Source organism: Tribolium castaneum, chromosome 11 (genome assembly GCF_031307605.1).
Source record: "Tribolium castaneum strain GA2 chromosome 11, icTriCast1.1, whole genome shotgun sequence".
NCBI classification, from domain to species: domain Eukaryota; kingdom Metazoa; phylum Arthropoda; class Insecta; order Coleoptera; family Tenebrionidae; genus Tribolium; species Tribolium castaneum.
In genome coordinates this window covers 2,831,154-2,858,011 of record NC_087404.1, presented here as the reverse complement: position 1 = coordinate 2,858,011, position 26,858 = coordinate 2,831,154, and the positions used below count along the sequence as shown (strand labels likewise).

At 32.8% G+C, this 26,858-nt stretch overlaps 1 protein-coding gene across 1 annotated transcript in view; it reads left to right on the top strand.

The window, feature by feature from the left end:
• LOC107398808 (modular serine protease-like) overlaps window positions 1–26,858 on the top strand; it is a 389,835-nt gene that overhangs the window by 129,059 nt on the left and 233,918 nt on the right. Inside the window, exons 2-3 of the mRNA XM_064359597.1 lie at window positions 8,704–8,838; window positions 8,893–9,161. Of these exons, the coding sequence (XP_064215667.1) occupies window positions 8,704–8,838; window positions 8,893–9,161 (404 nt within the window). The remainder of the gene's footprint in view (window positions 1–8,703; window positions 8,839–8,892; window positions 9,162–26,858) is intronic.

The window sequence follows — 26,858 nt, the reverse complement described above, 5'->3', positions numbered from 1 at the left end:
TGCGCTGGTTAATAAAATAAAATTTTAAATACCGCGATCATCACAGTACCTTGATGCAACCAACTTGTATGGAGCAGCAATGTCTGAATATTTACCTTATAGCGGTTTTCGATCGGATGATCCTAATGAATTCAATGAAAACCTAATTCTCAATTTGACAGATAACGCTGATGTAGGTTATATATTCGAAGTTGATTTAGAATATCCTTCTGAATTACATAATCTTCACAACGATTTACTATTTTGTCCAGAAAAAGTTATTCCTCCCTCTAGTAAAACTGAGAAACTTTGCGCAACCTTGAACAATAAAGTACACTATGTTTTACATTATCGAAATTTAAGACAAGCTATACAAGGTGGTTTAAAATTAATGAATATTCAACGTGTTTTAGGTTTTAATCAATCACCATGGTTGAAAACATATATTGATTTAAATACAGAAATGCGTAACAAATCAAAAAACGCGTTAGAAAAAGATGTATTTAAATTAATGAATAATTCAGTTTTTGGTAAAACCATGGAATCAATTGATAAAAGAGTAAACGTGAAATTGGTAACATCATGGAATAATATAGGTAGAAAACCAGGTGCTGAAAGTTTAATTGCACGACCAAATTTTCAAAATTCATCTATCTTTACACCAAATTTTGTAGCTATTCAATTAGAGAACGAAAAATTTTCTACAATAAACCTCTGTATGTAGGTTTTACTATTCTAGATATCAGTAAAACTATTATTTATGATTTTTATTATAATTTCATAAAACTTAAATACGGTAACAAAGCAACGCTTTTGTATACCGATACTGATAGTTTAGTAATTGAAATTTTTTGTGAAAATATTTATGATGATATTAAATTTAATATAGAGCGTAATATAGAGAATTACATAAAATTGACTACCAAAACGCAGTTGCTGTTCCAAACACTGAAATTATTAAAGAAATAAATATCTTTCGTTCGAAGCTTCATAACATTTACACAGAATTAAAGAAAAAAATTGCTTTATCTTTCAAAGATGAAAAACGTTACATCTTAAACAATTCTGAAGGTAGAACATTATCTTGGGGTCATAAAAATATTCCTCCTCAAACTCAGGAATAATATTTAATTTGTATTTTAGTTATTGTATTATAATGTTTATGTATTATAATATGTATGTACTTATATTTAAATGTAATAAACAATTGAAATAATTTATTGTTTTTATTATTATCCATTAACCAAATAGCTTATGTGAATTTGTTTCAGGTTTCCAAAATAGACAGCACTATTACTCTATCTACCTGAGGTTCGACTCCCCATGGAAGGAACAACAACAATTTTTTTTTGCATTATATTTTAAACAAATAATAAAATAAACTTGGTGCGCAACAGACAAGTTAGGCAAACAACATTACAAACACGCATTATTTGACTTTTCAAACAAAACCACAAATTAAAATCTGTCACATAACCGCTAGCTACACCACGGTTAGACAACCAACATTACACCCCAACATTAATTTTTAAATAAATTAAAATTTTGGCGCCATTTTTTTTTAACAAACAAACATGGCCGACTAATTTCAAATATTAATTTTGAAATAATTTAAATTTGACGCCAATTTACCATTAAACAAAAATGACCGCCGCCGACTTTCAAACTTCTAAGATGGCGACGATTATTATTATTATTATTATTATTATTATTATTATTATTATTATTATTATTATACTACATAAATATATTTGCATCATTACAAATGGTGTCAGTCGGCCGCAGGCCGGCTAACCAGCTGGTCGCAGGCCAGCGAGCTGCGATTACGCGCTTGCGTCTGCGTCTGACTCAATTTTTACACATGCGCAGTAGAGGGAGGTGGAGGTGGTTTTTGAACCGGCTATCTCTATCTACTTGCAGCTAGCAGTCGTCAGCACTTAGGCCTAGACCAACCCTCTCTGGCACAGTAGAACCATTTTCAAAAATCATCAGATTCAAACATATTCTGCGAAACAATTCTTTATCAGTCAAAACACTCCAGCCATACGATGGCCAACAATTGCAGATGGTTTTTGACGCAATTGTACATTTAAAGCAACCTTATAGAAAATTTCCATCATTTTCTTCAAAAAATTTTTACATAATAGCCAATTTTAAATCTCTATTTTTTTTAAACCTGTTTTTTTATCTTTCTAAGAAATAAAAAAAATTTGTTGAACGCAACACTCAAAGATTTAAATTACCCACATGTAGGTACTTATTTAGTAGAATAGAAATTACTGTCCTGTAGAACTCCCAAACAATAATCAACTGCTTCAAATTTGGAAACTCATCGAAATAGTAACTTAATAAGTTCTAGATTCTAGTCACCAAGACATCTCAAAATTTCACCAATAAATTTGCAAACTTATGTTTTACAAAACGATCCAGGATCCAGCATGACTTAACAGGTTGACTTTGTTGTTCATTATTATTTGTTTTGCGTCCTCTTGATACACATCCTCATTTCCCGACAAAATAATCATTACCATGAAAACCTCTGGTTTAAGCGTCTTTGTATTTTTCTTTTACCTTTTAATTAAACTGTTATTTGTTAAGACATCAAATAATGCGTACAGATCATTGGTGACCACCATATGTTTCTCTCATTCCAACTGCTTAGTGACCAACGGACAAAAATATTCTTAAGTTTAAAGAATTTCATACAATGTCCAAATTCCCAATCATTATCAGAGGATCAGCTCCAGCAAATTATCATGGTGCATGTTTCTTCCTCAATCTTGTCATAAATTTTCCGCTATAGATTTCTTGTTGTTTTTCATGACCTAAAAAACTTATTCTTTTTTTCCCTCGAACGATTAATGCACGTATTTCATCAAGAGACAAGATGAATATAAGTCTAATCCATCTATTTTATCGATTAACTAAAATTTTGTAATAGATTAGTCAAACTGTGAATATTTTCTCAGAAGTTTTATCAAAATTACGGTGTAAATGGTATGAAAAGATAGTAATTATTTCATAGTAGGTGTTATTTTTCAATATTGAAAGGTGATCGTAAAATTAATCTGCTGTGTAACATTTTTAACTGATATCCTTTTGAAAAGAAAAGCCAATGGTGAATTATTTAAACAAATTTTGACCTATTCCGTTTATCTTAACTTTGAACTGCTCAATACTAGATTAATCAGCCGGAATTTATGATTCATTTTGTTCGTTTGAAAACGTTGTCTATTAACACAAAAATCTGTGGGAATCAACATTTCATGTCATAAGAACGGTCCTAAATGAATAATTGTATAGACACAACCAGTATCAGATTTCAGAAAATCTTTCTTTTAACTTACTAAATATTAAAAGCAAGTACGAAATTACACATTTCGCTTAAAAAAATATTAATAACTCATCAACAGAATGCAACTATTCCATGATATCGTCCTTAACATTGTCAAAATCGGCAAATACTTTTTTGTTTTTCAAATAATCTAAAGTTTATAGATCTTACTTTTTCTTTTTTACCTTTATCTTGGCTCTCAATAGCCAATATTTGTGACATTACTTTACCTCATTCCTGGTTGCTCGCTCCAATTTATTGTAATCGAGACCAAGCCACAAAGAAGCCTTCATTTCTTGTAAATGTATTGTCGGTCTCTTGCGATGCCTCGGCCTCAACTTTCCAACTCTCAAAACGGCAGTACCTCAATCACGTCGTTGGTGACGACCTCCAAGACATGGACTCTTAGTGCCCTTCGAATTTGTTGATAGCCCTCTCCAATGTCAACTCCAAACATTTACAACACTATTAATAACACTGTCACTAAAGAAAATTCCGTATTTTTTCTTTTCAATTAAGGCTAGACCCTGGTTTTGTTAAAACTCCGATTTGAAGTGGGTGGGACTTTAACTTCTGGAATGACTTACGAAAAAAAAAAGACAGGAATACAATACTTACAATATCTAATAATGAGAAAGAGTAGATATGAATACAACAAGGTTTACTAACTTTTAATAATAATTAATAATAATAATAATAGTTATAATTATTTTTATTATTATTATTATTATATAACTGACCTTGTATTTACTAATAATAATTTGTGGCTTCGTTTTAGTATTATTTGTCGATTTTTCACTTTCACCATAAATACTTGTCAATTATAGTATATTGATATTAGTAATAAAATATGTATAAAAATCTCACAATTTCTAATTTTTATTTCTCTAAACTCTGTGCTTTTTTTTCCAACCCCGGGAACTAATTCGACATCTTCTAGATAATGATATGTTTTTAACACTCTTGACTTGGTCAAATTTGCCACCACCAGCTGCGAGAAACTGGCGAGACTGATCTTCTCGCAGTGAGCATATTTTACTTTGTTAAAATGTCACAGCTTTGAGCGATAGTGATTATTTCCGTTCTACTGAGTGGAATGTCTTCTTGTTATCCGTTACATACCACCGTAATCTTCAACACTCTTACGGTAATGAACAGCCCATGTGTTGGGGGTGTACATTTGCTTCCAAATGGTCGGCTGCAACTTTTTTTCTTAAACTGGACATGTTTCATTCTCCAAACCTCTTGTATATTTCATCGATCACACAGTTTGGGTTTAAGTCGATGTTATAAATGATGGACGGTGAACATACATAGCTATGGGCGTCTAACTTGATGCTGTCCTTGACTTCTTTTTCAGTCATTTGAAAATACTGTAGTCAATGGAGAAGAATTTCACTTATAATGTCTAAGATCCAGTACGATTTTTCTTCAACTTTCAGTAGAATTCTTTAATAATGTTTTCAACTTGGGCTGACTGAGGAACTCGTAGAACTGACCATTATTGACATGTATTTCCAACAGTGTCCATGGATTCGTCTATGCATTGTTCAGCTAACCGGTATGCACTTAGCAATTGGATACTGATCTTCTTTTCGTCAATCCTACGGTACCACCTCTACATTTCTTTAAGTGCCTTAAATCCCTCGTTCAACTGTTTCCTGAAGCGATCTAATTTCTGGGTAACCCTGTTCTTGGTTTCGTTGAACCTTGACAACGCCTGGAGCATGAACTTGGTCTGATGATTAGAAGCTTTTATTAACTCGTGTTGGATCTTATCTAGATCTTCAATATTTTTGTAAACTTCTTCGTTTACACCAAATACTGATGTCAGTAATTCACCCAGTAGTTCTTTCGTCTGACGACCTTTGATAGTTTTGACCAGTCCTTTTTTCAATCATTCCATCTTCTTTTCTTTTTCTTGATGATGTGTTACCAGAGCACTACAAACGTGTTTCCGTTCTTGCAGAATCCATTCGTTTCTTGCACGGCTTTTCGAATGGTGTTTGCATCTTCTTCAAGGCGATTTTTTTCAAATTTTACTTCAATTCAAAGTTCCTCTGTTTATCTTGGCTTCGCCCAGATGTTCAATGTATATTCCAGGTTTTGGGTACTGCACCTTGAATAGCGGTTTTGCTGCATCGGTGAGTGTTGTGATGAACAGCAGAGCTATGATCGACACCCTCCATGTAAATTTTGCTTTATTTTTGAGCGCAACGGTGTTGCCACATTTTTTTGATGGCTTCTGATTTTGTTCTAGTTCTTCATTTTCTCGTGGAAGAGGAATTAAGCAATGAATACTTCTTTTGTCTGTTGTTTTCTCTAGACGTTCTAATGTGACAACTCGTACCACACCATCTCCACCTGGATGAACTTCTTTGATCTTTGCAAGGGGCCACTTACTTGGATTGATGTTGTCTTCTTTTATTAGAACCAGTTCTCCGACATTGAAATTCTTCTCATCTGTCTTTCATTTGTATCGCTGCTGAAGACTGTTCAAATAGTTTGATGACCAAACTTTCCAAAAATCTCTCTTTATTTTTTGAACCAGTTTCCATCGTTCGGATAAGTAGTCGTCGTAATCAATGCTGATTTGACTTGTAGGCGAAACCAACTCTTTATCAATTAAAAAGTATCCCGAAGTTAATGCTGCGATTTCGTCAGTTGATGGATACAATGGACACAATGGATACAATGGGTAGTCAATTACTCGTAGATTAGCGTCGAATTTCCAATAATTGTTTTCAAATGGAATTTCATAAATTTGACCCCAGCTTCCCAAATTCTCCCAAGGTGTGGTGCAGCCGGCGGAATAAAGTACCACTGTGTTCCAATTGTTGCAACTTCATCTTGAACTTTGGATGTTTGTATCTCTCTTGCACTTCACTTTCCAAAATATTTTTGGTTACTACAAATGTTGTACCGTTATCACTGTAGACGTGCGCACATTGTCCTCTTCTAAATGAACTGATTTTGGGGCTAGACAAACGAAAACAGCAATGTACTCTTTGTATGACTTGTAACCTCTTCCTTTTGACGCCCTTACTTGGATTGAACTGGCGTAATCAATGCCTGTGTGTTCGAATGGTGATGCCGGTGTTACTCTTGCTGCAGGAAGTTGTCCCATTAATTGTTGCGCCGTTTGTTTCTTATATCTTACGCATTTGGAACATTTGTTAATAAAAAAATTACCGTTTTCTTCCGTTGATTATCCAAAATTTCCTTCTCACAAGGGCCAAGGTCTGTTGATTCCCACCATGTAATGTGATTTGATGAGCGTTTTGAACTACGAGCTTCGATAAGTGATTATCGTACGGCAGAATTATGGGATGTTTTTCTACGTAAGACAGATGAGAATGTTGTAATCTTCCGCCAACTCTCAAAATTTTATCTTGATAAAGGAAGAGCTTCTACATCTTAATAAGATGTCGAAAAGTTCTTCCTGTAATCTTGAACCTGTATACATGGTGTCATTTAAACTTACTCCGCTTGATATTTTGCATGATGCGTCGAAAACAACTCTTAATTTCGTAGTCGTACTTTCTTCCCGAATAACCGCTTGATGCGGGATGTAGTACTTCCCTTGAAATTCTTGCGACTCTGGTACCCTTACCATGTGTCCCATGTCGAGATATTCTTGCATAAATTTCTAGTAATTGTTGCCAAGATCCTTATCTTTTAAGAGACGTTTCTCTAATTGTATCAGCCTTGCTGCCGCACGAGGACGCGACTTTTCTAGCTTCTCTTTGTTACTGTTGAATAGAATCTGCACTGTGTACCTTCTCCACTTCTCTGGACCGTTTTATCGAAGATTTCTTCACAAACTTTTTTTTACTTGTTACTTCTTCTAACTCCCAAAACTTTATTTGTCGGTCTTCATCTTCCCGGAGTGTCATGCTCACCGCTCTAATGCTTTCCTGAGATTTTCGAGAGCACGTACCTGAGGTAATCCATCCACATTCCGTGTTTTGGGCGATTAAAACATCGTTTCCTTTTTTTAACCCGCTAAGCACGATTTGAACGAATTCACTTGCTCCCAAGACCGGTCACGATTTTGTTTTCCCACTGATTGATATCTGGCGCTCACGGTTTGTGACGTGCAGCTCCTTGATCTTCTCGGACGAATCTTGGTATAATTGTGTCAAGTCCAAGATCTTATATTGTCCACCAATTTTGTCACTGTTAACCTCCGATTATTGAACCTTTTCTCTAAAATTTTCCAAGCAGCTTTATAATTCTCACTTGTAATCTGGAAGTGCTAAATCACTAGTGCAGTTTCACTTGATACATGTGTCTTCAGATACTGCATTTTTTCCACTTCCGATAACATTTTGTTTTCATGGACCAGCTTTCCAAAAGTGTCTTCAAGCTCCGCCCACTTTTCGTAATTTCCACTAAGAGTTGGAATTTTTACCTTATTACGTGATGAACCTTCAATTTCATCACTTAGCTTGATTAAAGCTTCGAAGTAAGCGTCGAAGTAAGCGTTTTCTGCAACTATAAATTTTTCTCTTTGAAGTATGCCTCTTGGAACCGATTTACATTTAACGGGATATTGAAATTTTTGGCCACAGTTGGTTCCCAAATTTTCTTCCACTTATAGGAAGTAAAATTTGTACGATTTGGCAAGGCGTTGTCTACTTGGCCCAACGCCTCAAATAGTTCATTCAACCGTACAATGAAGTTAATGAAGTTAATGATAGTTTAATTACCCCCCACGGTAATTCAAGTAGATCGGCCGTTAGTTTCAGAGGGATTTTAAATTTTCGTTCTAATAAATTTTTATATAAAGTTTTAACCAAACTTTTTGCATCGTCGGACAAATGCCTCCTTTTTATTTGTTTTGAATTGGCCGAATCTTAAAAATAGTAATTAAAAAAAATGATCAAAACACAAGTTCAGTTGTAAAAAAAATACTTGCTTACCATAATTTCGTAATTGAGGTTGTTCGTCGTCAGTAGGTACCATTTCTTGATCCATCACATTGTTATCTATATTAAAGTCAATCGGCTCGTCATTGTTCCAAGGTCTCCTCATTTTGCAAACTATAACAACTCTCCCGTACCAAAACTTGTTAATAACTAGTATTTTTAAGAAGAACCAGTGTTGGTAATTTTAGAAAGTTAAGTAAATTTTGGTGAATTAATAATGGATTTCAGACTTCGTACTTATTATACTCTTTACTTGCTAAGGCCCTATATCTGCTCATAGCAACATCTGTTTTGAAAAGTGAGACGAAGTGAGCAATAGACATCTTTACCAGAACAAAGCCTAATTTGCATTTTATTGCACACTAATCATTTTCTGTTCCCAAGTGTATTGTTGCAATGAAATATTGGTTTAGTCAGTCTTCACTATTTCCCTTGGAGTACTGTACACAATTGTTTTAGATGTCCGCTTAATGCCGTTCGATGTCATTATGGAGCTTGTGTTTCAAAAAATGTAGTATGCGATGGTGTAATTGACTGTATTGATAAATCTGATGAAAGTCAATGTGGGAGGCATACACAAATTTCAAGTTGCGAGTAAAGTTTTATGTTAATCTATAAAATTTAAATTTAATTCATATTTATTTTCAGAGATAGTGAATATCAATGTTCATCAGGAGAATGCATTTCACTGGAAAAACTATGTGATGGAATCTCAGATTGTAACGAAAATTCAGACGAAGCAAGCGTATGTCAGAAAATAAATGCTTGTCCACTTTCTACTCACCGATGTAAAGTAGGCGGCTGTATCTACCAAAACCAAAGATGCGATGGACACAAAGATTGCATCGATGGATCTGATGAATCAGAGACTCTTTGCAAATTTTTAAAGTGTCAAACTAGCGATTGCACAAAAAACAGTAATTACTTAATTTTTTTGTAATACTTGATTTATCACTGTTTCTGGAACTGAAAATTCTGTTAAGTTGAATCTTTAATGCACCAAAGCTGCCTATATAACGCTAGGGAGGACTGGTTTAGGGCGATGTATAACACACGAGAACGAATGTGAGACTGGACTTTATTAAATGTAATTAGACCAACATGACCGTACATCCAACTTTTTTAACAATTACTCGTATATATTATACTATACGGGGTAGCTTGATTTGCCGACTACAAGACGAAATAACATTTTTATATTTTCTGTTTCCGATGTTGTTTCGTATTCGCTTTCACCCTCACTTTGTTTCAGCACTATCAGTATGACTATCATCACTAGCACATAAACTGTCTTCTGTTATATCTTCTTCCCTTCCCTCGTTCATTCTGTCGCTATCGTTATTATCGTCTGTTTCGATGAAATACTTTACAAGGGAATCTTTTTTGTACATTTTTCATGTAATTAACATTAGTTTGAAGTGAAAACTGAATTTTTTACTGGTTTTTGAATTTTCTATTTCTTACAAAATTGAATTGTTCTTTGTTTTTAGCTTATAATATCTATTTCCAAATTTCTTAATAACTATTTCAGGAATTTAAACATTTTTTGTAAATATCTGAATGAGTAACAACTTGGGGTTAAGTTCAATACTGATTTGATTACAAAATAATATGCATATGTATTAACAAAATTTACTTACAAACTAAAACTCTAAAACAACTTAGTTACTCTAAAACAAATGTTATTGCAACGATAATTTTGCCATTTAAATTTTAGAACATTTTTGTTATTGTTTAGTTATCAAGGGTCAAGTGACCTAGTTAAGACACATTGCTGATGTCGAGGATATGCATGCATGTGTTACTCAACCGTTGCGACAACTTTTATGATCTAATTTAGAATTTTCTCCAAACTTCTGTGTAATCCCATGGTTAAACATCTTGGGGGAGGCGAAGTCGTAGCATGTTTGGTTTGACTGGGTCGGACTAATGGCGTGATTAATCATATTCAGACAATCCATTCAATAGGAAATACGCGGGACGGCCAAACGCCGTCGATTCGTAGACGGCGATACTCATGTCATAGAATACACACTTTTTCATAGAATAAGAGATTTATAAAATAGATTCGACCCTTACCGAGAGCAGTTCCAAACTGCAGCGCCACGTAACAAAATGGGGTGGAACTAAAATCATTGGCGGGACATTCAAATACGTCTTTAAAGCATGCTTTAAATTGTGTCAGTTTTTTCAAATAAATAATAAAAGACAAAATATTATCAAAAAAACAACTATCAATATAAAACCAATTTTTTCTTTCCTATTGTCCATTTATTGCCTACGAAAAATACAAACTATCCAAAGGAATAAACAACACCTGCACTACTTATTCATAAATAATAATAACACACTAAGAAACGACTAAAACTAATTTACATCTTGATGTGTCTGACTTCACTCAGCGTAGGTGTAATTTATTAATTAATTTAATTAGCCTTGCCTAGACAAACTACGATGTAATTTATTTATAGAAACTTGTTGTAAAGTTCTTGCAGCAAATAACATGAGGTCGAAAATATACTCAGTTAGAGGAAGTTGTGCCTACAGAACTTACAGCCATATTTTAACCGTTATTTATTTACAGATTCTAGCCGTTTATTTACAGCCGCACTCTTGAAGTCATGTTGCCTTATGTTGGTTTTACACAGCATATGATGTGGCTAAAGTTACACTACTTTCAAGGCTTGCTCTAATTGAGTATATCTTCGATCACATGTTGCATATTCCATTTCAGTTCATAGTAGAATTGCAACAGCGCAGTTGTATTTTTGGAGTGAAAAATAAAGTACAAATTAAATTAAATCTCAGCGACTCACTTTGAGCTTAGAAAACCTGCCAGAAACCCTAAATTTGTGCTTCAAACAAATTCAAATGCGCAGTTGCTGAATTCTACTATGAACTGATAATTGTTGCACTTGTATGCTTATGTCTAAGTATGCTTTTTCTCATTGTTAAGTCATACCATAATCATTACAAATTAATTTAAAAATGTGCAAAGAAATAATACAAATATCTAGAAAAAAATGATAATTACTTGATAATATGTACTACATATTTCTAGATACTAATTAAAATAGCAGGTTACAAACAGAGCTTTAATACATAAAAATATACACTGAGGTTTTAATTTTACTGAACATAGCATAACACACATTGCACTATTAATCCTATGTTCAATTAAAAAAAATCTAATCAATGCATTGTCAATGCAAAAAATTTATTTAAGTGATCAATCATATGTTTCAACAAGCGCCACATTATGTCCCAACTTCTTTCAAGCCCGCAAACTGTTTCTAATAATTAGTAAATCTTTCGAAAGTCGCGGTACCTTTTTCTGTAATTTCTGTGTTTCTTTAAACAGTCGCAATTCAGTCTCGTTAAACACATGGCCAGAAGGGACACCATTTCGGTTGCTATAAGTATAATTATATGAAAATTAATACTGTTTTATACCTAAGATTGTTTTACAACTTTGTCGGCCTGTTAAAGGTTTATTTTCGCCGTTTTGTTCTTGTAATCCTCCGGAATAAGGCCTTTTGTGCAAACGCATAAACGCTAGAACTTAGTTAGAACTTCTTCTTCAGAATACCGTAAACTATATGCACTTTTCCAGTGGCGGTCGAGTTGTGGACGACTCTGTATATTGTTGCGTACCTCCACTAGTGCTCGGTCCAAAATTTACTGAGGACATAATAAGGTACAGTTAAAAGTGAAAGTTTTTAGTTATAATTAAAAGTAATTAGAAAATTATTTTACTAACCGACACACGTTTCTTGAATTGGCTCTAATGGTCTATTATACCCAACGAAGTGTCCACAAACGGGCGAGGAGATGAATTTTAATATACATATATTATATATATGTATTATGTATATTAAAATTATTGCCTTTTTTTTCTGATATATATTATAATAGAGACTTCCACAGCTCAACCAGAAATCGTAGATTGAGACAGAAACTAATCGTGTATATAGCTTAGTTGCAACTCGTTTACCAGGCGCACACTTAGAGGGGAAAAGATATTTCAATTTAAAATTATACAAAAAACGTATATAAATTTGCTACTCTTTGGACTCCTTACACCCATAGCACTTTTTCGCACTTTTTTTGAGTAAAATATATAGGTTTTAGGGGAGGGCTCAACTCCGGCGACGTTGCCATTGTTTTTTTCACACAATTTGCTTTATTTTATGCCGGATTCGTATTTGACTTGAACACAATCTTTGCCTTGAGATTTTAAAATGTGCAGTCGGACTAAATAAATTTTAAACTATTTTTGTAGTTAAATTAAATTCTGAAAATACATTATTAATTATTGCATCCACGCCAAGAATTGATAAATATCTATTTATTAAAATTAGACATATCTTTTTTTAAAAAAAATTAATTTTTTTATACGAAATTATTTGATTTTCACTTGTTTTTAAAACGCAAATGCTCACTACGCATATGACAATTTGATACTTAAATTTTCTGAGTCACTGAAGCGATATCGATTAGTAATTTGTTATGGGTAAATTGTATTTTAGCCTTTGATAAGTAAATTGTAAACAATAACTCGGAAAGTTATTTGTTTCAACCACTATAACACCCTAAATGTTGGACGCCGTACATCGTAAATGTTTTTAATCTTATTTATCTTTTGGTCTTAATTGAGCACGTAGAAACATAATTTTTAGAAACACATATTTGTTGTAATCCCCTTAATCACAAAAACTTCATATTTAATTAAAGAAATTGCACAAAAATTCAAGAGAATTGTAGTCGACGTTCTATTTTAGCGAATAGTCTGGGATAAAATTCGCAGGATGCACCAAAGATGTACTTCCCAATTCTGGACACACGAAATTATTAGAGATGATAAACATGCCAGACTAACTTTTTTTTCTACGCCGTTTTTAATAATTATACTTTAAGTAATAAATTAGTGACAAAACAAATGCCATATAAAAATGAGCTAACAAAAGTAATCAAATTCAACTAATAGAATAAAATATCAATTGTACTACTAGCGTTTCCGTGAGCCTAATAAAAAACTATAAACAAATTTAACAACAATTAGATCGGATATTAATATTCTTTAAATTTTATTTAAATTTTATATTTAATTATTTTGAACGTGTTCAATGTTGACATTTAAAACCAATTCTTGGTGAATAAATATTGCAAATAGATAAAAAACAAAACAATACATTTATTACTTATTGCATTCACGTCAAAGGATTGATAAATACCTATTTGTTTAAATCAAAGTCTACATATCTTTTCCTTAAAAAAAGGTACATTTATTTGAATACCAAATAAGTAATTCCAAAAACGACGTAAAAATTGACAAAAAAACTAAAACTTGCAAATAGGAACTGTTGCTCTCGTAAAAATTAAACAAAAAATGGCAACTATTTCAGAAAAATAAAATTTTATTGATAGTTTTAATTTTTTTAGTTTAGTAGTTAAACAAATATGTCTACATTCAAAATTTGTACTTTTAATAACTGACTAGAAATTAAAAATTCTTAATAAATGCTGGCATTTCTCATAGAAATTAAGCTCATACAAAAAAAGCAATTAGTAGAAAGCACAAAATGTAATTTAGAAACAAAATAGTAGTCTTGAGCGACACCGATAAACAATTTAAACATTTGTCAAAACAGTTTTGATAGAAGTTCAAAATTTAAACAAGTATTATGTATCATTTAAATTAAAATATGCTATACTGTTTTTGTATTTTATCATTATATTATATTATATTATATTATATTATATTGTATTATATTACATTATATTATATTGTATTATATTATATTATTTATTAATGTTTAGTTGCCAACATGGCATTTACATAAGGCAAAATTAACCTCAATTTTTTAAAACCAAAAAAGATTTGATCAAAGAAATATTCAATAACATAATAATTAATACTTTTCAGAAGTTCTATTTTTGAAAACATTCATTTAAGTATCCTAAAATAAAATATCTTTTAGAAGCCAGCTACAATGAAAACCTACTTTTTCTTGTCTTGATATTGTCAAATTTCAAGACAAGAATGAGTCAATTAATAATAAGTTCAAGTCAAGACAACAAACTAAATTTAATAATTATGATCAGAATTGACTTTTATTTTGCGAATAAAATTTAGTATTTTAGATATAATTAGATAAACTAATATCTATTAAGTGTTTATCTTTGTTTTCGCCGGGACATTTACTCTCATAGTACCACCACTATATCTACCAGTCAATTTCTTTTATACAAATATATTCATCATGAGCTTTATTTTACTTAAACAAAGCATTTAAATTTTATTCACCTTCTTAGTCGTCTATAATTTTTTTTTTGTAAATTTTCAATTTCTGCATTCTGTTTAACTTTTAAATTTAATACCGACAATTAAGGCGACACAGTTGAATTTTTCATAATGTTTCATAATTTTATCTTTTCTTAATATGTCCTGTCTTGTGTCCTACAATAGCATTTGTGTTATCTAAAAAAACACATAAAACTAAATGTAAGTTGGTAGACAAGGGAATGCAGAAAAAAAAAGTTTAATCTTTCAGAGCAAACGTGATAGAACAAGGAGCACCAGAAATTTGCAACTCTCAGATAACATCTTGATGTTCTGATAAGTACTGTAGTGAGACCGTGATTGATGATGGTTGATTGATGTTTAAATGATTTACAACTTATTTAATTTATTTATTTAATTAATCTTGAATTTTACTTTTGTTTTTTTTTTAAATGATTTGGCTCGTCTAGTTAATTGATCCGCTACATGATTATTTCACTTACCTACGTTGTGTTGGTTTGATGTACGAAGTCACTCTTATAGTGATATCGCAATTTGATTTTTATCAAAAAGGGTTCAGGATTTATCCTTAACGCAAGTCCGGATTCAAAGTAGTGTCAAAACGCATGGGAGAAGGGATTTAAACCACAAGTTTCCTCCAAAGTTATTTATTACAAGAAGAAAAGATATTCCGTTGTATGGATTACAATAATCAATGGTTATGAAAGTTTGATCAAATTTGGCCAATGGTTTATGGGTGTATGTGTTATAAAGTCGTCAAAATATATCAGAATCGTAACCACAATTCGTTTTGTATTAAATTTAAAATAGTTTTGTAATCGTTGAGTAATACGAAAAGTTTTTCTTGATAACTCTTTGATATTAACCTGAATTAATTTAATTCAGTAATATTCAGCAAATTTAACCTATGTTTCAGACGATATTGTTCGAACTTATATGATCCAGGCAACTGACAGCGCGTTTCTAAATTACTTGTACCAGAGTCGGATTATAACATGCTCGCGGAATGTTTGATACGTGCATCGCTCTTTACGCCCTAGTGCCAAAGTACCGTCTCCGGTAAAAGTCAGGTGATCAACACCTAGGACAAATTCCGAACAAAACCCGGACACACAAGCTTTTACAAATCAATCTGAATAAATGTAGAAGTAATTTCTCTCTAAAGTTTTCCGTCCACGAGCTTTGACAAAGACTTGTGCAGAACTTTGCCATGTCGCGATATCAGTTTATTACAGATAATCACGGATGATTATGTCTGCTCGATCGTCCGAAGTAGCCTGCAAGTACGTGGAAGTACTTGCCGTTGGGACGGGAATTACAACGTCCATTCTAAGTACAACGGGCGGAAACTACGACCTGCCACCGCGTCTTAGACCTTGTTAAAGTTGGGGAAGAGCGTCCCCGGGGACTACGACCCTTCCCATGAAGATGGCCAACTCACGAGCCTGTAATTTCTGATCCGGACGCAAAAGAAAAATCTTCTTTTGCTTTATCGCCTAACACGTCACGATACAGAAATCGTTCTACTCTAACCCTATCTTTAACTAGCAACAACATTCTACTTCGTAAGGTTTCGGCATATGAAATTTAAACTATTTGTATACAACAGTTTGAAAAGCATCGTGAGTTTTGGTTTTAGTTTTTGGTTGTTGTTTAATATTTGTTGGATGCCTTTTCACTCAAATTTGTTGTAACAACGTGATGACTAACTTCTAATATTGTAACTTAAATGAGTGATATCCAAAAGAGAACTAGAATTTGTTGTTGAGAGGTGGTTTTAAGTAAAATACCATTTTTCATAAATTTGAATAATTTATGTGTGAAGCACGAAATTTTGATAACGCGTTTATCGCCTAGATTTTGGAGAACAAATAATTTGTGGTCACTAGAATTTTATGAGATGAATGACAATGATCACTATTACGAAATGACTTGGAAGAAACTCAAAATAATATTATAAAATTAATTGAATAAAACTAATTAACCCTTTAGAGGGCTTACCTAGAAATTTTAATCCTCCTAACGCAGGATGTTAGCTGCTTCCCAAGGTGTTGTAGTTCGCAGCACTACCTAATCGAACGAACACTAAACTTGTCTCGTTTTTAACTTACTCACTAATCACTAACGCTATCACTTAATTCAAGAATTTAAATTAATTTCATTTAAAATTACAATTAAATGCAATTAGTACAATTTAGACGCACTAAAAGGCAAACGGAGATGTTTTTAAATTTATAAAAATTTAAAGGACAACACGACAATCGACTACCTCGAAAGACCGTCAAAAATCCAATCCCTCCCAAAGTCAAGGGCTAATCTTGCGTAAGCTACACTAACTCGCTTACCCCACTACCCTTGTTAAGTAGTTTCCACATATGCGAAATTTTGCAAATTTGACTCTTATGATGTCTTGGCATTTGATCAAATCTTGTTTAACTTTCTAAGTATTATTATTAATTAACAGCTGGGGTGTTTTCCGATTAACAATTTCATTATAATTTAACATTAAATTTGGTAATCGTCGATCTGAACTGTATACAATACAAGAACGCTATGGAATTTCCCCAAATATCCTGAAAAAGAAATTAAACTCCAAAATTGGTTGTTGTCAGGTCTGAAGTTGTTTTTGGAACACAATGAAATGAATTTTGTGTAACAACAAATTTTGTTTGTTTAAATAACACAGAAAATATAGGAAAGAACCCCGTGAGGAAACTGTAATTTTGGTCGTACTACCCCTTGTTAGATGTCGCCCCCAGTACTACACCGGTACTATTTTAACATTTCCGCGTTTTTCTCCAATTTCCTTAGGGATTTTCCTGTCTACTTTCCTCTTAGGATTATGTTAGTAACGGGCAGCAATCGTGTCATGCAATTTTTTTGCTTACAATAATTTCATTAAATAGAATGATTTATACATCCGAATTTCGACGGCTGCGCCTTAAATATTAGGGTTAAATTTTAGATCAAAATGTTCAGAAAAATTACGCGTGTTTTTCTAAACTACTGGTTTCGTGATATGATATTGATTTAACAAAGAAATCGTTAATTACGCTGCAATTTCTTATAAGGAATGCACATGTGTGCTTGTAATTTGATATTCTTTTAAAAGCTCTGTTCTGTAACGAATTTGTCAACACCCCCTATTCAAGCGGCACTTGACCAGCGTCGTTTTGGCTATGCTAATCTAGTTAACAAACATGAATTTCAATCGACCAATTCGTTCTTGAAGTTTTGCAACAATTTGTTAACAATTACGCCGAATAAAATGAATTATTCAATTTTATTCGATGACTGAAGTACACTGCATAAAGACTCAACTTTTTGAGACGAAACGTTACGGGAATTTTGAATTAAATGAAATTTTGATTCTTTCTCGAGTTGTTTACTGATCATCAACGTGTCTTAAATTGGCTCATAAATTCCTTTCTTTTTGAAACGTGACTAGTTAATTTCTAAACAAAATATTGGATTTAATTTTAAGTTTGTCAATAAATTTTGGCTATTTTAAACAAAAGTAAATTAATTATGCTTTTGTGAGAAAATCATTGGATTAGCTGGGCGACTGTGGTGCAGAGCCAGGCCGTCGCCAACCCCCATATCTTTGCATGTCCACTTGTTAAAACACATGGCCTTTCGACCACCCAATTTGGCGATTTATAACGTTTTTAACAGTTCTTGGAAAGTTTCGTGGGAACGATAATTTTCTAAACATTTTAATGTTAACAAAGGAATAAATAAGTTAAATTAAAATTTGTTGAAACTTTTGAATTAAAGTTGAATTAATATTGCCAAAGAACTAAACGTTTAAACTGACTCCGAATATTTTGCGCTGGTTAATAAAATAAAATTTTAAATACCGCGATCATCACAGTACATAGTCATGCAAAGACAAATTGTCTTGGCTCAAATTTCATCATGATATTTTAATAAAATTTAAAAATTAAGATTTTAATTCTACTTTTAAAAGTAGATATACGTCGTTGTAACATTGTTAAAAACCTTGCTATTTTTCTTATATAAAAAATATATTTTTTTTAATTTGAAATATACTTATTCAACGCTTTAAATAGTAGTTGGTCGTGGAATAATTTTTATATTTTAATGAACTGCAATAACGGTGACTGTAATTTTGCTAATATTTTTGCCATAGATTGTAGTTGGTTGTGTGTTTGATTACGCTTTTCTATTAAATAAAAATTTATAGAGTCAGTGTATTTTTTTTAACACTTCGTGTTCTGTCTAGTTCCTACTATTGAAAATCTCGTTTATATAGGTACTCGTATTGAGTAGCTAACAGGTTTATGATTAGTTTTACCACTGAGAAATAAATCCCTTATTTTTGGTATTATTAAATTATTTACTTGAGTAAGACTTTTTTGAGTCATAAGAGTTAAATTTGTAATTTAAAAAAACGGAAGGCGCTACATTGTTTGCAGAAAAAGCAGACATATGTTTGTAATTATTAAAACCGTTCAACAACAGGCACCGATGGAGAATTTTTAATTGTCCGCTGTGAAGAGGTCTCCCCTAATGGGAGGTGGAAAATTTTAATACAGGCTTTGTTTCGTTCCAACAAAAATGTTCGTTGTGAAAAGGTGTCCGTTATTCGAAAGTATCTATTAAGGAATGACATCTAATAAATAAAATGTGATTTTTTAATTTTGCTCAGATAGTGAAAAAATAAGAGCCAGTTTGTGGAACACTGAATTAAAATTGAATGGGCTGCTAAAAGTAATGCTGAGTGGGTCGTGGTCGAATTGGTTCCCAATCTCCATAAGTAGAATTCTGTAAATGGTGATGGTCGACTTGGTTCCCGGGTGATGATCCAATTGGCTCCCGCATGAGCAGGTAGGTAAAAAGGAATAAGCCATAAATGTTAATATCTTGGATTTAAAGCTGGTAGAAATGTTCAAATATTTTTTTTGGCACAAAATCCAACAACAAATTTCATTTATTCATGCTTAACTGGTTATTTAAAAAAAGGAGAATGTAATTTTTTAAACCCAATGCTCTCCTGTAAATTTCGTAAAATGTTTCGTCAAGTAATGACTATTAAGACATTTCACATGATGACGTTGCGTTTGTTAATATGTGTATTAATACTATTGAAGCATCAAAATGGAGACTAATTACAAATATAATTTTAACATTTTTCGACATAGTACCCATTAAGTTCTATGCGCCTTCTCCATCGTTTTGGAAGTACTTGAACACTCGAAGAAATATTTATTCACAGCCTTTAAATTGTTAAAATACGATTTGTTTTTTACAGTTTTGGAACTTGTGAATTTATTCATACACTTACAAATGTCATTCCTGTTATCACAATCTGTTTATCTGACCTACCTGACCGACGGGAACCAATTCGACCATCCCCGGGAACCAATTTGACTATAATTAGAGAGGATTACAGAATTTGGGAACCAATTCGAATCGTCTCAGATTGCTAACAGACACAGTATTTCGGGATCAGTCTTTATAAATACATCAGTTTTGTTGGTGCGATTACTTGTCTACAGACTGTTCAGATAAGCAAAAAATATCAAAATTTTGATTGTAACCTTTGGCAATAGTCCAATTTTTAAGTCCCTAAGGCTAAATTTACAATTCTCAGATGAACAGACTATCGATAAGTTTTAAGTGTTTTGTTCAACAACGTATTTTTCGAAAGTTATTCGCAGTTATAAAGTACACGGACGTTTGTAAAAGCGGCCCTAACACGTACATAACAGTTTGATGCTACAGTTCTTGATAAGTTATGAAATTATTTAAAAGTGTTCAAACGAACAATTTTCCTATTTTTCTACAAAATTACAAATTTTCTAGCACAGTTGTCGCAATCGTCCACCGACCCAGGCAAACACTTCCGCACGGTCAGCACAATCAGCAAAATGCCTTGAATTGGTTCAGGATGCCAGCGACAAACAAACTACTTCATAATTACTTTGAACTTTTTATTACAAATTTCACATTAGGATAACCATAGTTTTATATTTACTGTTTTAGTTTGTAGTTTCAATTTGTATATAACAAAATAATTTTTATGATAAACGATTTTTTTATACCGAGTACATGCGCGACTTGAGAATTTTTTTACTCCGCCTACACCCTCCTCCGCCGAACAAAAAATAATCACGATTGCATCATAGTTATTTGTAAATTACTCAAACACAGGAGAATTACAAGTGTGCTAAAATTATTTTAACAGGAATAGGCGTTATAAAATTGTGTGAAACAGCATCAAAGATATAGACATAAAGGGACATGGCCAATTTGAAAACCTTGAACCATAGCAAGTCCTAAACTCCCTGTTTTCACAAAATACTGGCTTCGCAACTATAAATAATTTATTTATTTTTATGATATATTAATTACTGCACATTACATTTAACTCCTCTTCATGGGATTTTCAATTACATCCTAAGAACCGTTATCACCTCCAAGGACGGTCTTCATCTCCAAAACATGCGGAAAATCCCTTATTAGAAAAGTTTGTGCGATCCTTCTTGGCGTAATATGATTATATTAATATCTAGAAATCGCAATCAATTGCTGTATAGACACCTTTCAGTAACGTTTACTGTTGATTCATCCTTCATTAAATGAAACACTGTCAATTCACACTATATACTAGATTCAAATAAAAGCTCCATATAAAAGTTAAGATGTTTGATCACAAAAACACCCAAGAAATCACGTTAAATCGTTTTCTAAAGTCTTTAAAACACATTAAAACAAAATGTCGCCAACAACCGCAACGACCTCAAAATAATCGACTGTTTATAGATCAAAACATCAAAAAGAAAATTGTGCGCACGTCGATTATTTTTAAGTGCGCGGAAGAACCTCTCCCAGTGAACACATAATTTGTAATCTTGATAATTCCGTGGAGTGGGAGAACCGCCACGTTAATACGTCAGCAACATTACAACACAGTTTGTTATGTTTTAATAAAAAAAAATCGATTGTAACCCATTGGTAATTTTTAGTTAATAGTGTTGTTTAGCTGGACAACAGTGCAGTGAAACAAAACAGGAGCACCACTAGAAGGAGAAATTCAATTTTGCAGAACCAATAATAATTTGCAGATCAGAGCTTTAAAATAATCCGACCGAATTGAAATTCAATACGCAAAGCACACAGCGGCACCAACTGCTATGTCATAATAGTTTTTATTTGATGGAAGATTTTACGAAAATTTTAGGTCCGCTAGAAATAAATTCAGGACCGCATTCTTGATGGTTTCACAAATTTCAGGAGGTGTTCATGCAAGATTATCTCCATTATCATCCATACAAATTTTTATCCAAAATTTGGATAAAACAAAAAATTTAAATTAATTTTTCATTTACAAAACTCAGACATTACTAACCTTTACAAAAAGCCGAAAATGTAAAGTAATTATTTTTGTTTAAAAATGGCATAAAAAGGCACATTTTACAAAACGTAGTATAAAAAACTCGTTTCATAAGCATAAGACATCATTCTTTCAAAAAACTCGTGGCTAACGCCACTTGTTTTTGAAACTAAATTCATTCTTTAATAACGATCCAATGAAACTTGTTTTTTAATATACTATTTTTTACCAAGTTTGAGTGTAAATAGGACGCTTTATTGCACGAGTGGAATATTAAACCACGAGTCAAGACGAGTGGTTTATCATCCACGAGGTGAAATAACTGAACCGATTTATACAAAAACAGTGTCGAAGAATATAATACTATAAATGTAACATTTGAAGATCAAAACATAAAAACACATTTTTCAAAATATAAAATATCATTAAATATTTTCATTTCATATACAGGGCAATTGAAAAGTGTCTGACAAACTCTTGTGTGGTGATAAAAGACGTTCAGTTAAGCATAAAAATGAAGTCAGATTTTAAATTTAATATATTGTCAATTTTTCTTAATTGTTTTGTACATCATTAAACATTAATTGTTGATTTTTTCAACAGATATTTGTTTGATGTTGTAAGAGCTAGCGTTTCCGCTAACTAAAGTCAAGAAAATATGATTTGAGGCACCAATGCTCATTGGCTTGGAGTGGTCAGTCTCGCACTATCGCATTGTTTTCAGGTTTTTATCAAGGAAACTTAATATAATCTGGAAAAATCAATATATGTTTGTCGCTAACGAAATGTAACTTATTTGAGAAAAAATTTTGTGTTAACTTTCAGGGAGACCCATGGATGCCCATGGTGACCATATTATTCTACAAATTTTTGAAATTCATAAGACGTAAAATAGGAACCTCTATCTGACATTAAGCGGAGTGATGCACTGTAAAACCTGAAATATGTTTTTAACGATAAAATCACTTCACAAGTTTTAGATGACTTTACCTCAAACAGAGTAACAAACCTGGTGAAACAATCAATAATTTCGAAAACAAATCTTTTACCGGTAGCAGTTTATTCTGACGGAGCGCAGTGGTCAACATGTATAGTCATAAACGGTTTATCGCCTTTTGGATTATCATAAAGAAAACTTTCCGTTTTCATGGTCACTTTAAACCATTTTTTATATGAGCACGAATTTTTTTTTCTAGCATCCGAGAACCAATATGCTCGATTTATGAGTTAATTAATAATTGAGTTAAAATATTCTGTTCCATGAACTTGGAACATAAAAAAACAAATTTCATCAACTTTTCGATATATTAAACCATTTCTGGCCATTACTCTCTTCTACTTCCAATTCTGACTTCAAGTCTTTTAAAACTGGATCAAAATCTTGTGCTATAGCAAAGTTATGCTCAAATGTATTTTTATCAATTATCATTATGGAAGTGCAACCACTTAGTGCGTCATCATGCTGCATTTGTTTACCAGCGCGATGTTCAACCGTGTAATCATAGTTTTCAAGAACTAGAGCCCATTTGGTAGTCCAACTAGTACGAGAGTTAATGTCTTTTTTATTCAGGACCATTTTGACCGCGTCACTATCGGTAACAACCTTAAATCTCGATCCGTGCAATTCTAACTCATAGCTGTAAAGTTTGGATACAGTTTCGGTAATGGGTTTACTTAAGGAACAGGTCTAATCTTGCCATCATCTTGTTTCTGTAAGAGAATTGCTTTAAAACCTTTCAAATTGGCATCGCAATTAAGTTTTATTTCCAGCAAAAGAAATAGAAAATAGCAAGAAGAGGTATCTTCACAAGAAAATCTTTCAAAGTTTTAAAAGCCATTAGCTCATCGTTACCAAATTCAAAAGCAGCATTCTTTCTAATCAAATCGTACAAAGCTTTGAAGAAAACGATGAAAAAAAACGACTAAGCTAGCTGGCTAGTCTCAAAAATCTCTGCAGATTCTTCGCACTTGTGCAAACGGGAAATTTTTTTAACACACTCAGCGTTTTCGAGATTTGGAAAAATATCCTCAGAACTAGCTGAATAACCAAGATAACAAATTTGATTTTGTAGGAAATAGCACTTATCTTACCGAAACTCTAAACCTTGATCGGCAGAAACTAAAAACAATTTTGAAAACATTTAAATGTACCTGCACTGTACAGTCAGAAGGTACCTTAGCTTTTACCACACTGACTTGAGGCTTATGTTTTTTGAGCCACTCTTTAGTTAATGGTCAGACGAGCCACAGCAGAAACATGAACCTGGAGGTTTCTTTGCCTGAGTGCATTTAATTGCGATATGTCCCTCGGCGTTACAGTCATAGCAACGTGTGCGTTTTTTGGTTCTTGTGACTTTTCTGAGAAATTCATCGATTTATTTTTTCCGTATTCATTTTTCATGTCTTTCATAATGGTTAAAATATCTTTAAATTCAAATGTCCTTGATTCCATTGATTAAGTACTGCAGCACGTCTTCTTCTCTAAGATGAGCTTTATTATCCAATCGCACTTTGCATATTATGCACTTGGAGTTTTTGAGAGAAATCATGTGTATGAAAAAGTTTTTAGATACTGATAAAGGTCAACCAAAAGTTGTCCTCCAAATGTTGGCAACAAATAATTGCCAAGATATGTTCCCTACTATTTGGACTACTCTCCGGATTTTTGTAACAATTCCGGTTACAGTAGCCAATGGCCAACGAAGTTTTAGCAAGCTTAAGCTAATTAAAACGTACCTTAGGTCCTCTCTTGGAAAAGACAAGCTTTCAGATCTAGCGTTGTTGTCTCTCGAGCAGGATATAGCTCAGTCACTATCATATAAGGAGATTAAAAAAAAAAATTTGCAAGTGCAAAAGTGCGCAAGATACGATTTTGATCTTATATGGTGTCAGTGGAAAAAATGCCATATCAGTTTCATTGACTTTTCATTAATTGATTTTAATTATTTTTGTTATATATAGTTATAAAAAACCTTGAAGAAAATCAACATTTTATCGGAATTGGCCTACTGCCCGCAAAATTGGTATACATTAGGAACAAGCAAGAGGGGCGCTCTAACCCAAAACTTGTCTCGGGCCGGCACTATGTACGTAAAGTCTACAGATAACTTTTGAGGGTAGCCTAATTACTGATGTTGTGGATGCAACAAGGTGCAATGAACGTGTAAAACCCATAAGTAAGAACACAACACCGACGAGTCATCATTTGATTGCGAATAAATGTTTTCACTTGATTTTAGTGTTTCCACTTTTGTTACAATGAGATTTGTATCGGGTTTAGTATTTTCAGTTTGCTCACTTAAAATAACTTCACATTCACCGACTGAATTTTGTAACGGATCACTTTTGAAAATCACGTCACTACTTATAATAACATCATTCTTTACTGGTACATAAACACTGTACCCATCTGCACCTTCGTGGTGCATTTCACCGATTTTTTATCGAGTTTATGTCTCACTTCTTTAAGTACATCTACATAAAATTCAGTTCCAACAATTCAAAAATTGTTAACACCATGAGTTTTTTTGCAAACTCACCGAAGCTCGTGTTGGTCGTGTCCTACTTAACACAACTGCTTTTTACTGCTTCAACCCATGACAAAGTTGGTAAATTAGTTTTCAATTATAACACTGACTTTGCCACTTCCTTACAAGTCCTATTTTTGCGGTCTGATACACCATCACGTTTTGGAGTATATGGAGGAGTCAAAATATGTCTAATACCCAAACGATTTGTAATACCCTTCATCTTTATGTTTATCGAATTCTTTCCCGCCGTCCGTAACTAATTTCTTTGTTTACTCCAAATGTGTTACGAATTTCATTACAAAACATCTCCAACTTGTTTTTAACTTCGAAGTTATGAAATTGGTATTAATAGAAGTTTAGAGGTAGATAATGAATATCCATCCGCAGGAAAAAGTCTATCTTTTACCACCCTGGATCCAAATGTGATAAAAAATGAACTGAATTCCGTAAAAAGTAAAAGAGAAATAAATCCAGACCATCCATTTGACAATACGACTAAAATACGATCAATGACCGAAATATCAGTACCGGCTCGATGTCGCGCACTATGTGTAGGGTTACTTGACGAACCTTTAGGATCAGATGTAATCATCATTGATCCCCATGACAGACAACGACATGAAATATTAACAGCTCACGCGCTTACTAGAAATCAAAAAGAGATAAATGTTCAACTATTGAATCCTAATCATGCTCCCATTAAAATACAGAAAGGTGAAGTAATTGGAGTGGCATACACCGTGGAAGAGCTCCTGAGTGAAGAAAAGAAAGAAGTCACCACCAGGAAACTCACCGTTGATTTTGCAGAAGTGGAAGAACTATTGAAAACGTTAAACTACCTTCGTCACGACACAAACTTGTGGCGACAGAAATTTGAAGACTTAATGGCGGAATATTATGATATATTTCGTGTACCAGATCAACGATTAACCAGTACCACTGAAGTATAGAATAATTACAGAAAATGTACCTTCAATTGCAAAAAGACCTTACAGAGTCCTGTAGTGAGACCGTGAATGATGGTTGTTTGATATTTAAATTATTTACAACTTATTTCTTTAATTAATCTTGAATTTTTTCTTTTGGTTCTCGAAATTATTTAGCTCGTCTAGATAATTAATTTCCAAAAGGTTTCTTTTACTCCTATAGTGTTAATAGAGATTTTGATTTTAATTCCTATCCGAAAGGGTTCAGAATTTTTCCGTAACACAAGTCCGGATTCAAAGTAGTGCCAAAACGCATGGGAGAAGAAATTTAAACCACAAGTTTCCTCTAAAGTTATTTACTACAAGAACAATAAATATTCCGTTGAATGCATTACAATATCAATGGTTATGAAAGTTTGATCAAATTTGGCCAATTGTTATTTGTCTTTGTATGGTAATGTCGTCAAAACATACCTCAGTGTCGTAACCACAAT